We start from the raw sequence: 12,708 nt of genomic DNA on the forward strand, positions 1-12,708 counted from the left end.
TGATGGCTACATTTCATTCTTTTTTGACTGAGTCATATTTCATTGTACATATGCACCACTTCTTTTATTCATTTATCTATTGATGAACACTTAGGTTGCTTCCATATCTTGGCTGTTGTAAATAATGCTTCAATGAACATATGCATGCGTATATTTTTTCAATGTAGTGTTTTGGGTTTCTTCAGATAAATACCCAGAAGTATAATTACTGAGTTCTTCTTTGTCTCTTGTTATAGCCTTTGATTAAAGTCTATTTTGTCTGGTATAAGTATTGCTACCCTAGCCTTTTGCTTGTTTCCATCTTTTTTTTTTTTTTTAAATATATTTTATTGATTTTTTACAGAGAGGAAGGGAGAGAGATAGAGAGCCAGAAACATCGATGAGAGAGAAACATCGATCAGCTGCCTCCTGCACATCTCCTACTGGGGATGTGCCCGCAACCCAGGTACATGCCCTTGACCAGAATTGAACCTGGGACCTTTCAGTCCGCAGGCCGACGCTCTATCCACTGAGCCAAACCGGTTTCAGCTTGTTTCCATCTTTATAAAATATCTTTTCCATCCCTTTAAGTCTGTATATGTCTTTTGATCTGAAGTGAGTCTCTAATAGACGGCATATATAAGGGTCTAGTTTTGTTATCTATTCAGCCACTGTATGTCTTTTGACTGGAGTATTTAATCTATTTGCATTTAAAGTAATTGTTGATATGCATTTATTGCCATTTTTCTTCATATTGTTTATTTTCTTTTTTCTTAAAGAAGGCCCTCTAGCATTTCTTACACTGTTTTGGTGGTGATGACCTCCTTTAGTTTTTTCCTGTCTGGAAAGCTCTTTATCTGTCCTTTGATTCTAAATGATAATCTTGGTTGTAGGTTGTTGCTTTTCATCACTTAGAATATTTCATGCCAATCCCTTCTGGCCTGCAAAATTTTGTTGGAAATCAGCTGACAGTCTTATGGGCACTCCCATGTAGGTAACTAACTGTTTTCTCTTAAGAGTCTTTGTCTTTAACCTTTTGCATTTTAATTATGATGTGTTTTTTAAAATATATTTTTATTGATTTCAGAGAGGAAGGGAGAGGGAGAGAGAGATAGAAACATCATTGATGAGAATCATTGATCAGCTGCCTCCTGCATGCCCCCTACTGGGAATTGAGCCTGCAACCCAGGCATGTGCCTTTAACTGGACTCGAACCCAGGACCCTTCAGTCCGCAGGCCGATGTTCTATCCACTGAGCCAAACCGGCTAGGGCAATTATGATGCGTCTTGATGTGGGCCTCTGGGTTCATATTGTTTGGGGCTCTATGTGCTTCCTGGACTTATGTATCTTTTTCCTTGACCAAGTTAGGGAAATTTTCAGTCATTACTTCTTCAAGTAGGTTCTCAATTTCTCACTCTATGTCTTCTCTTTCCAGCACCCCCAAGATGAGAATGTTCGTACACTTGAAGTTGTCCCTTAACTCTCCTCATTTTTTGGATTCTTTTTTCTTTTTATTGTTCTGATTGGGTGTTTTCTGCTTCCTTGTCTTCTGAATCGCTGATTTGATCCTCTGCTTCATCTACTCTATTATTGATTTCCCTCTAATGAATTTTTCATTCATTTCTGACTGGTTCTTCTTTATGCTTCTATCTCCATTTTTATGGATCCTATCTCTTTATTGAAGTTCTTGCTAAGTTCATCTACTCTTCCCTGAAGTTCATTGAACATCCTTATAACCGGAGAGGGTTTTTTTTGTTGTTTGTCTTTTAAATATGTTTTTATTTTAGAAAGAGAGAGGAAGGGAGAAGGAAAGAGAATGAAACATCTATGCGGGAGGGAGGCAACATCACACACACTCCACCTGGGATCAAACCCAGAACCTGAGCATGTGACGTGACCAGGAATTGAACTGGTGACCTTTCGGTGCATGGGACAACGCTCAGCCAACTGAGCCACACCAGCCAAGGCATAACCTGGGTTTTGAACTGTGCATCAGGTAGACTGCGTGCCTCCATTTTTAGATCTTTTTCTGGAGTTTTGCTCTGTTCTTTCATTTGGGACATGTTTCTTTGTCTCCTCATTTTGGCTGCCTCTCCATGTTTGTTTCTGTGTGTTAGAGCCGCTTCATCTCCCAGTCTTGGTAGAGTGGCCTATGTAGTAGGTATCCTGTAGTGTCCCATGGTGTAGCCTCCCCAGTCACCCAAGCTGAGTGCTTCAAGTGCACCCCATGTGTGGACTGTAGTTGTAAGGTCAGTTTCTTTTTTTTTCTTCTTTTTTTAATTAAATCTTTATTGTTCAGATTATTACAGTTGTTCCTCTTTTTTTCCCCCCATAGCTCTCCTCCACCCAGTTCCCACCCCACTCTCTGCCCTTACCCCTCCCACTGTCCTCATCCATAGGTGTACGATTTTTGTCCAGTCTCTTGCCTGTACCCCCACACCCCTTTCCCCCCAAGAATTGTCAGTCCACTCTCTTTCCATGCCCCTGGTTCTATTATATTCACCAGTTTACTCTGTTCATCAGATTTTTTATTCACTTGATTTTTAGATTCACTTGTTGATAGATATGTATTTGCTGTTCATAATTTTTATCTTTACCTTTTTCTTCTTCCTCTTCTTAAAGAATACCTTTCAGCATTTCCTATAATGCTGGTTTGGTGGTGATGAACTCCTTTAGCTTTTTCTTATCTGTGAAGCTCTTTATCTGACCTTCAATTCTGAATGATAGCTTTGCTGGATAAAGTAATCTTGGTTGTAGGTCTTGCTATTCATCACTTTGAATATTTCTTGCCACTCTCTTCTGGCCTGCATAGTTTCTGTTGAGAAATCAGCTGACAGTCGTATGGGTACTCCCTTGTAGGTAACTGACTGTCTTTCTCTTGCTGCTTTTAAGATTCTCTCTTTGTCTTTTGCTCTTGGCATTTTAATTATGATGTGTCTTGGTGTGGTCCTCTTTGGATTCCTTTTGTTTGGGGTTCTCTGCGCTTCCTGGACTTGTAAGTCTATTTCTTTTATCAGGTAGGGGAAGTTTTCTGTCATTATTTCTTCAAATAGGTTTTCAATATCTTGCCCTCTCTCTTCTTCTGGCACCCCTATAATTCGGATGTTGGTATGCTTGAAGTTGTCCCAGAGGCTCCTTACACTATCTTCATATTTTTGGATTCTTTTTTCTTTTTGCTTTTCCAGTTGGGTATTTTTTGTTTCTTCGTATTTCAAATCTTTGACTTGATTCTTGGGATCCTCTTGTCTGCTGTTGGATCTCTGTATATTATTCTGTATTTCAGTCAGTGTATGCTTAATTTCTAGTTGGTCTTTTTTCATATCCTCCAGGGTCTCACTAAATTTATCAGCGGTTTCCAGAAAATTCTTGAAAAACTTTATAACCATGGTTTTGAACTCTATATCCAGTCGTTTGCTTTCCTCCATTTCTGTCAGTTGTGACCTGTTTCTTTGTCTCCACATTTTTTATGCTTCCCTGGTAGAGTGGCTTTGTGTGCTAGGTGTCCTATAAGGCCCAGTGGCTTAGCCTTCCCAATTACCTGAGGTGGACACTCTTGGTGCACCCCTTTGTGGGCTTTGTGCACAGTCTTGTTGTAGTCAAGCCTTGATTGTTGTAGTTATCACTGGGAGGAATTGACCTCCAGGCCACTTGGCTGTGAGAATCAGCTGTCTGCAGTGGGAGAACTTCTGTGCTGAAGACACCCTTCTGGGGCAAGACTTGCTTCAGTGAGGCTTTTGGTGCTCACTGAGTCTGCCCCCTGATTGTGTCCCTTATGGATCTGAGGAGTTGTAATCTGATGGTCCCATTCTGACCACTGGGTACACTGGCTCTTGGATTTAAGGAGGTGCTAATTTAGCCTCTGCCTGAGGCTACCCAGCAGGAGCTACGAAGAGATCTGCAGATTCCCTTTCCTTTTTGGGGGTTTGGAGGTGCCCAGATGAAGCCCAGCTGTGAAGCAGTGCAAGCTGCTGTGGGGCCTTGGGCCTTCTCTTGGAAGTTCTGGGTCTGTCTGGCCCAGCTGCAGTTTGTTAGGTAATTTTCAGATTGCAAAGGGCCAGGGCATTCATATGCAAAAACCTCTGCTGAAGCCTGGGTGGGGCGGGGGTCTCAGAGAATCAACAGGATGGAGCAAGCAGTTATGGCTGATCCTCAGCCCTGCCCTAAGGGGCCCCGCGTCTCAGTGTCCCCGTAATTGCTGCAAGCACCTCTGAGGGAAAGCCGCCCTCAAGTTCCGAGTTCTGCCCGCTGCCAGACAATCCAGTTTCTCCCGTATGAGTCCTGGTCCCCAGAGACTTCCCAGAACTGGAGTTTAGAGCAGTCGGGAGCTTGTGACTCCCTCCAGATTCAAAAAGACAGCTGCGTCCTCAGGTGCCAGCCCCTTTCCACGCGCTCGAGCCTCTGTACCTCTGCACTTTACTTTCGCAGCTCCTCTGAGTCTCAGTGTGCTTTTCTCTTTCCTTCTAGTTGTAGAATTTCCACTCAGCCAGCCTTCCTGTAGTTCTGGATGATGTCCGTTTTGTCTTTTCATTATATTTTTGAAGTTGTTGTGGGAGGCAGCCATTCCGGTGTTTACCTATGCCGCCATCTTGGTTTCTCCTGTAAACTCAGTTTCTTGAATCCCATCTTTAAAGGGGGAGTAATGAACCTGGCCTCTGATTGTGTTTAAATGAGATAATAAATACCTGGCACATAGTAAATACTCATCTTTTCCACAAATGCTCAGTAAACTGTAGCTGTGATTAAGGATTTTGAGGAAGGGAGAGGGATCGAGAGTTAGAAACATCGATGAGAGAGAAACATTGATCAGCTGCCTCCTGCACACCCCCGACTGGGGATTTGCCTGCAACCAAGGTACATACATGCCCTTGGCTGGAATCGAACCCAGGACTTCAGTCCACACGCCAATGCTCTATCCACTGAGCCAAACTGGTCAGGGCTGTGATTAAGGATTTGTCCTTATTAGTTACATACCTGAGGGCCAGTGAGCCATGTCAGGGCAGTGGGCAGATAAAAGGCCAGGCCAGATCTTTTTCTTGCTTTAGCTATGTGGGTTGCACCAGTTTGGCTTGTATGGGTATCCTTCCACCCACTTCTAAAAAGGACTGTCTAGAAAACACCTGCCTGGCCCTGGCCAGTGTGGCTCAGTTGGCTGGACAATCGTCCCATGCACCAAAACTTTGTTGCAGAGTTCGATCACTGGTCAGGGTAGGTATAGGAGGTGACCTATCAATGTTTCTCTCTCACATTGATGTTTTTCTCTTTCCCACACCCCCTTCCTCTCTAAAATCAGTAAAAACATATCTTTAGGTGAAGATCAAAAAATAAAATTTAAAAAGACACCTGCCCTAGTTGGCCCACAGCAAGTATCTAGCAGGAAGTGGGGGGAACATGAGAGTTGAAGCTTTCTTGGTGTTGTGAAGAGGGCCTAGGCCAATGATGGCGAACCTTTTGAGCTCAGCGTGTCAGCATTTTGAAAAACCCTAACTTAACTCTGGTGCCGTGTCACATATAGAATTTTTTTTATATTTGCAACCATAGTAAAACAAAGACTTATATTTTTGATATTTATTTTATATATTTAAATGCCATTTAACAAAGAAAAATCAACCACAAAAATGAGTTTGCATGTCACCTCTGACACGCGTGTCATAGGTTCGCCATCACTGGCCTAGGCCATATCCATCTTAGGGAGTGAAATGTCACTAAGAAGCCAACCTCCTGGGCCCTCTGAGTCAGAGGGATATGAACAGATGACCTTAGAAGCAACACTGGCTCCAGTGCTGCAGTTTGAGGTTAGCTTGGCCCCATGTTTCCTCCAGTTCTGTAGATAGATTAGAGGAGGTGGAGCTCAAACCTCTCTCTCCTCTCTCCCCTCTCTCTCTCTCTCCTGCTCTGATCTTGAGAAAGGGTCTGGGGTCTTATTAAAAATGGTTGAGTTACTTTGTACTGAAGCTGACTTGGAAGTTTTCCTTTCATTAGGCAGGTTCAGGTGCTCCCTTCTGGTGACTCTTTCCTTTCATCTTTAGGTGTCCCCTCTAGCCAGCTAATCCATACTTGCATTTATAAGCACATCTCTGCTTAGCACAGTCCTTTGTTCTCAAACCCAGGAGCTGAACAGTTGCTTTGCAACCCTTTCTTTGACAAAAGCCTCAAGTAGGAGCCTGTTCTCACTCTTGAAAAAGATGCAGAAGATGGCTGCTTGCTGAGATGGCTTCATGTCCCCTGGGATCATGTACCCTGCTGCTATCTGCTAGCTATCCCATCTCACAGCTGCTCCTGGCTGCTCCAAGTGTCATTCTTGCCTGGGTGTGCTACCTGCTGGACACTGGGGAAGTAAAGGGAAGTGACTAGCCCCAAACCAGGAATCCCTGCAGGGAACCTCACTGCAACCACATTCTATCTGTCCAATATTTTCCCATTGGTGGTTTGAGTCTCTGCTAGCCCTGGGTGAGTAAGGTTGAGGCATAAGAAACTGTGGTCCTTGCCCCAGGAGTGCCTCATTCTGCCAGCCTCTTCTACTCAGCATCCCTTTCAGTCCCTCAACACTCTGGTGTTTAGGAATTGTTCTCTCATAGCCACTAAAACTGGAAAAGAAACTACCCGAAAGTTTGAATAGTAGATGAGATTTGTGGAGCCAGGCTGATGTTAGCGGGGTTGTGCTGACGGAAGGCCTGACCTGGAGGAAGCCGAGGGCAGGCACCAGACTACAGCATGTGGCCTGTCCTCTCCTGTCTCTTTGATTTACAGACAGCCTGAGTCCTACAGCCTGAGTTTCTAGTCTCCATCTAGAAACAAGAACGCCCTGCTTTGTTGGGCACTAGGATCTTCCACCAGGTACCAGACCACATCCTGTTCTCATCTCTAATGCTGCTGTCACACACCTTCCGGAATTTAGCAGGAATGATGAATGTGGCAAGTCTCTGTGTTACAGGAGGTTCTGACTCGTGGTGACTTTAATGTAGAAAGCCATCTGTTTTCTCTGGTCTCAAGGTAGTTCTGTTGTAGGACAAATCTGTAATCAAACTTGGCTTTCAAAATCTTTTCTTGTGCTGCCTAGCTGTGGGACCTTGGGCAAGTGCCTTCACCTGTCTGGGCTGACATTTCCCTGTCTCTAAAATGGGAATGGTTAGGTAGGTATGGGAGGTGATGGGGGACTGTCGCTCTTTACGTCAGCCAACTGTGTGGGCCAAGATCAATGAACATTTTTCTCTGTTCCATACTCCCTACACCACTATTCATGCTTCTACTCTGATTCTGGGTCCCTACAGGAGCACCTTCTGCTATTCTTGAATTAAAGAATAAAGGGTCAAGCATCAAAGATGATGTATCTCTAGAGTCTGGGACATGGGGTAGCTGATGGAAGGGTTTGTTTGATGTATCCCTCTCTTCCTTCCTCTTCTAATGGCTGCGCTGTTGCCCAGAGATGGCAGAGGGGTTGGCTCTGAGTGAGGAGGAGGTGGCACAGTAGATTCCCAATACCATTTTCCTCTCCCTGCACTTCACAAACTTCCATCTGAAACAGGCCTGATGAAGCTGTCAAGTTGCCTGCCTGATTCATCCCTTCCCTCTGGGCATAGCCAGTGAGTTAGCTGGGTGTGCTTGTGAATGCAAACTAGGGCTCCTGAAAGGCACTGCAGAGTGGGGCTAGGGCTCTTAATCTAGGTCACCACCCTCCCCTCTCCCCAAGAGGCTTTTCTCCCACTTCTCTGACAGGAGCTCAGTGGCCCTGGGCTCTGAGTAGCCTCCATTCTAATCTGTATGCTGGGGAGTATGGGGCATCCAGCCTTGCTCCCCTCCTTTTGGTGCTGTGGATATTTCACTTGTTCTGTCAGACACCAGGGCAGGCTTTGGTTGATGGCTCACCTCTTGTCACCATGCTTTGCTCTTCTTTTGCTTCTGAAAGTCTTTGCATTAAGCATTATCTTCACAGCTGAGCCTGCCTTATGGTCTGTGTTCTTCTTTCTTGGTCTATCCAGCTGTCTTTGCACTTTTGGAGAAAGTGGTTGACTTTACAGATGCTCCACCAACAGAACCTTGCGGCCATGGCCCAGGCCACCGTAGCAACCAACCCCCACCCCTCCAGTGCTTCCCCTGTCAGGCATATGACTGACTGTGCATCATCTCCCCTTTCTCCTCTCTGCCCCAGATCAGTGGACCATTCCCTGCCCGGATCCTCTCTCTCCACAGACTTTGGCAGCTGGCAGATGGTAACAGGCTGTGGCAGTATTCAGGAACGGGCTGTCCTGCACCCAGACTCCTCTCTCCCTTTCAGCTTCCCGGAGGAGCTCCCTAACAGTTGTCTGTAAGTGTCTTGCTTGAGAAGGCAGGATGCTCCCCTGCCCATATCAAAAGCTGGTGAGCACACAACCATGCTGGTCAGGAATGAGGCAGCAGCCGGCCCCAGGGAGCTAGCTTGGGATCCCTGCCCCACCCCAGTGTCTTCGCTAAGTATACTTGCTGCTCATGGACCTGAGATATGGAGGAGGCCTATTATGGGCTGCTCAGAAAGTGCGTTGGAGTGTGTGTTCACTCTCCCCAGCCTCTAACACCCATCCACGGGTGTCTTGGGGCACATCCTGAGGGAAAGCTGGCTGGACTGTAACTATAGAAGATTCTATTTCTGTCCAAGCTTTGCCTGACAGGAGAATCCTTTGAAAGCAGAACAGTGGGGAAGTGAAGGTAGGTGTATGGTGGAGACCAAAGCCAGAATGTTGCTGGGTTAGCTCTAAGGCTGTGCTCCTCCCCATTAGAACCAAGGGTTCCATGGCAATCCCTCCTCATTTTTGTCTTCTGCTTTTGCCTCTGGTCAGGAAAAATTAAAATCCCAAGCCTATAAAATCTTCTTGCAAGCCTATAAAAGCGTACAAAATATTGGACTTCCAACTCCTATAAAGTATCCACTTGAGCAGCTGCCTTTGTGGCAGTCACCTGCCCCCTGCCTGCTCTGCTGCTTTATAGATGTCAGGAGTGGGGAGGGCCTCTGGTGAGCTTGTTGGCCTGTACCTCAGCTGTGGCTGCCTGAGGGACCTCACCTCCCTACCACAGGGTGAATGAACTCGGGTTAGGGATTCATCCCCCCACCAGAAATCCAGCTCATTCCCACTAATGCTCACTGGTTGGAGACAAGCTGCCCTGGGAGTTGAGAAGATCCCTGCTAAGGGCAGGCAAGGGCTGGACCTTGGTATTCCAGGATGGCACTCACAGGCCCTGGCCTTGCAACTGGGGAGTAAGAGGCCACTAGTGCCTGGTATAGCCTCTAGCCATGCCCTTAAGCCAGAAACAAAGTCCCTATCTTTGATTTTTGAGATCAAAAAAGATAGTTGCACCTTTCTGTAGGGACTTTCTATTTGTCACACTGGCCTAAGAGTTATCTCTGGAGTAAATAGACATCTCTGCCCCTGCTTAATAGCATCCCTCACTTACCTGGCATTAGCCACTGAAATAGGCAGCTCTGGTCCCACATCCTACAGTTTATACCTTAGGCAGCTCTCTGAGCTCATAGTTCAGAATTCTGGTTGGTTCTGGTGGTTCCCAGAGGAGGGCTAGGTTCTACATGATCTCATGGCCTCCAGGGGTGAAGTCACTCAGTATGTGCTTGGGCTTTATTATCAGGGAAATTTAGTCGGAATCTTAACTGCTCTGCTCACCAGCTATGTCTTGGGGTATCAGCCTTGACTTCTCTGAGCCTGTTAGCTCATCTCTTGAGAAAAGCTAATGGCACTATGGTAGCTCCAGTCCCTGCCTATCCATTGCCTACCATGTGTCCACAAGTGAATCATATATCCTGTCTGGACTCCAGTTTTGTTGTCTCTAAATAGATTGTGATCTCTCCCCCTCTGTCTCCCAGAAGTGCTCTCATAAGGACCTTTGGATGTTCCCTGTGAATACAAACCACTAATTGGACTTTCTCTAAGAAAAAGCTGAAGTTGCACACATAAGCCTCTAGCCTGTATGAAACCTGAGAAAGTAAAAAAGATCTAGGGCCATGCATTTGCCCCAAATGTCAAGAAATACTTGGGAGTTGTTCATGGTATTGTAGGAATCCAGTATCAGCTCCATTTTCTTAGTGCTGCTGTAAGAGCTACTTGACTTTGTTTCTCCCTAAAACAACCTCCTCCTCCTCCTCCTCCTCCTTTTCCTCTTCCCTCTCCTCTTCTCCCTCCCCCTCCCCTTCCTCCCTCCTTTCCTTTCTTCCTTCCCTCCCTCCTCCACCTCCTTATTTCTCTCTCTCTCTCTCTCTCTCTCTCTCTCTCTCTCTCTCTCTCTCTCTCTCTCACACACACACACACACACACTCACACACTCTTCACTGCCACCAATCTACTTCCCTAGATCTGCTCTCCCCATACTTACCCAGGACTGTCATTTATTCTCACAACTCTATCTGTTCCCCAGGCCCTCGTGGCTTGGGAATTGTGGACATTTATGCTGCTTCTGACAAATTCCCAGGAGGGATTATCCAGAGATTGGTCTCTTTCAGGAAATTTTGGGGTAAGTTAGTCAGGGCTAGTCTTTGTGCTTAGATAGATGGGAACATGAGAGTTCATCGTATGTAGGTGTGTCACCTGTCTCCCTCCATTTGAGTTCCTGACCTTTTCTCTGATTCCATGTCCCTCCCACCTCTAGACTGCATGCCTTTTAGTCCAGGTATTGGATGTGACTGGTACCTCAGGCCTCTTCTATTAAAGAATCCTTCAAGGCAGTGGTCACCAACCTTTTGGACCACACGCGACCACCGGTTGGCGGCCGCTGCTTCAAGGTGTCAGACAGTCTCATATGGAGCATTGATAAGTCTAAGTTTTCATGCACTTACCTCCTTTTTTTTTTTTTTTAAATATATTTTATTGATTTTTTACAGAGAGGAAGGGAGAGAGATAGAGAGTTAGAAACATCGATGAGAGAGAAACATCGATCAGCTGCCTCCTGCACATCTACTGGGGATATGCCCGCAACCAAGGTACATGCCCTTGACCGGAATCGGACCCGGGACCCTTCAGTCCGCAGGCCGACGCTCTATCCACTGAGCCAAACCTGTTTCAGCAACTTACCTCCTTCTTGACTTGTAATTCCAGGCCAGTGAGAGAGGAGGGTTTTCCTATCTTCTGATCAGTGCCTGTAGAGGCCAGAGAAAGAAAAATACATGGAATCAAAACAGGAATTTTGCTGGAACAGCCAGCACTCTCCTAGCTGTTTACCTGGGGTCACAGTGACTAAAAAAAGGTATAGCTAGAACACTGGGGGTTTCCAGTGAGGACCCTGGCCTCGCCAGGGCACTGCCAAGAATTTTCTCCCAGGATGCTCCACGTCGTGTCCTGGCCTCAAGAAAGCTGAGGCCTTTGGTTAGCCAAGGCCTGGTGCCTGATACTAGGGTCTCTCCCTACAATGAGAGGTAAGGCTTGTAACTCGGCTTGTTCCTACTAAGGAATGGAAGCCAACAGCTGTTGGAGCAAACTCCCTCCTGCTTGGCGTCTACCCTCCCTCATTATCACAGAGATGGTTGTTCCCCATAGGAAGTCAGGCCAGTGCCCCAATAAAAGGTGCTGCTGCTAGGTAGGAACAGTAACCTGAAAACGGAGAGGAATGGTTTAAGAGGGGAACAGGATCAAATGTTTGGGGCCTGAACCATAGGGTAGTGTGACCACAGGACAGACGTTCGTCTTGTGCTGATGAAGACAGAAGGATAAGCATTGTGACATGAGGATGAGGATGTTGGCTCCTGCCCCATGGTGATGCATTTATTCTTTTCCCCTCTCCATAGGCTCGCAGCCCTGAGTGAACGGGAGACTCGCCTGCAGGAGGTGCGCTCAGCTTTCTTGGCTGCATACAGCAGCACAGTGGGGCTTCGGGCAGTAGCCCCCAGTCCTTCTGGTGCCATTGGGGGCCTGCTGGAGCAGTTTGTGCGTGGCGTCGGACTCCGGGGCACCAGCAGCAGCACCTTATGAAGCAGCCAGCCCACAACAGTTTCCTGCTTCTCTCTCACCTGAGCCCTGAGTGGAATCAAAGCCATGCCTGGCCAAAGGGTGCTTTTTTAAAAGTCGGGGGAAATGTCCTCACTCCCCCATCTGCATCATGCACATGGCAGCCCCAAAGCCGAGCACGGCCAAGTACAGGGTTCTCCAAACCTCAGCTTCCTAACTGGTGACCACCACCCCTCCTCTTGTCACTGTCTCCCACCCACTCTAATCATTGCCAGGATTCCCACCAACTCAGAACTGTATGGGGTTCCCTGGGGCCTCATGGAGGCCAAGACTTCACAGATGGCACCTCCCTCCCCCCCCCCTTCTATGTGTTTCTTGGGGAGGAGGGGCTCACCTGCACTGAGAATAGGCAATTTGACACAAAATAAAATCAAAGTCTTTTTGAACAGCAGCTCTTTTGGGCATTCTCATTTGGTTGCTATCTTTGTGAAGTTATTTGGAAGGTCTCACTGTCGTTCCTTGTGCTGGAAAAGGGTTTGGGGGCTATACCTCAACTCTTGAGCCATGATAGTCTCCTCAGTGAGATGGGGACATGTAGTCACAGACTGTTAAGGGGTTGAAGTAGTTGTCCTCAGGGCTGACTAGGCTCTAGTCACCTAGGGAATCTGTTTGTCTATGCAGATTCTTAGGGCTGCCTGAAATTTAGACTTGCGGTTGCTGACATTTTCATTTAGGTGGGAACAGGGTGGGGGTGTGTATGTATGTTCATTTTAAATTCTGCAGGCAACACAGTCCTAGTACAAGTGACCT

General features: G+C 46.6%; 1 protein-coding gene across 10 annotated transcripts in view; it reads left to right on the top strand.

Annotated features, from left to right (window-relative positions):
• The window catches only part of MTMR14 (myotubularin related protein 14), a 52,109-nt gene extending 39,760 nt beyond the window's left edge, over nucleotides 1–12,349 (top strand). For 7 of the 10 annotated variants that reach the window (XM_036332085.1, XM_036332086.1, XM_036332080.1 and 4 more), the window contains 2 exons: nucleotides 8,127–8,282; nucleotides 11,739–12,349. In XM_036332085.1, coding sequence (XP_036187978.1) covers nucleotides 8,127–8,282; nucleotides 11,739–11,922 — 340 coding nt within the window. In that variant the 3' untranslated portion in view covers nucleotides 11,923–12,349. The remainder of the gene's footprint in view (nucleotides 1–8,126; nucleotides 8,283–11,738) is intronic. The other 3 variants (XM_036332082.1, XM_036332083.1, XM_036332081.1) reach the window with 3 other exon arrangements.
• The last annotated feature ends 359 nt before the right edge of the window (nucleotides 12,350–12,708 follow it).

The sequence above is a fragment of the Myotis myotis genome, unplaced genomic scaffold (assembly GCF_014108235.1).
Source record: "Myotis myotis isolate mMyoMyo1 unplaced genomic scaffold, mMyoMyo1.p scaffold_m19_p_13, whole genome shotgun sequence".
In the NCBI taxonomy this organism is placed as follows: Eukaryota; Metazoa; Chordata; class Mammalia; order Chiroptera; family Vespertilionidae; genus Myotis; species Myotis myotis.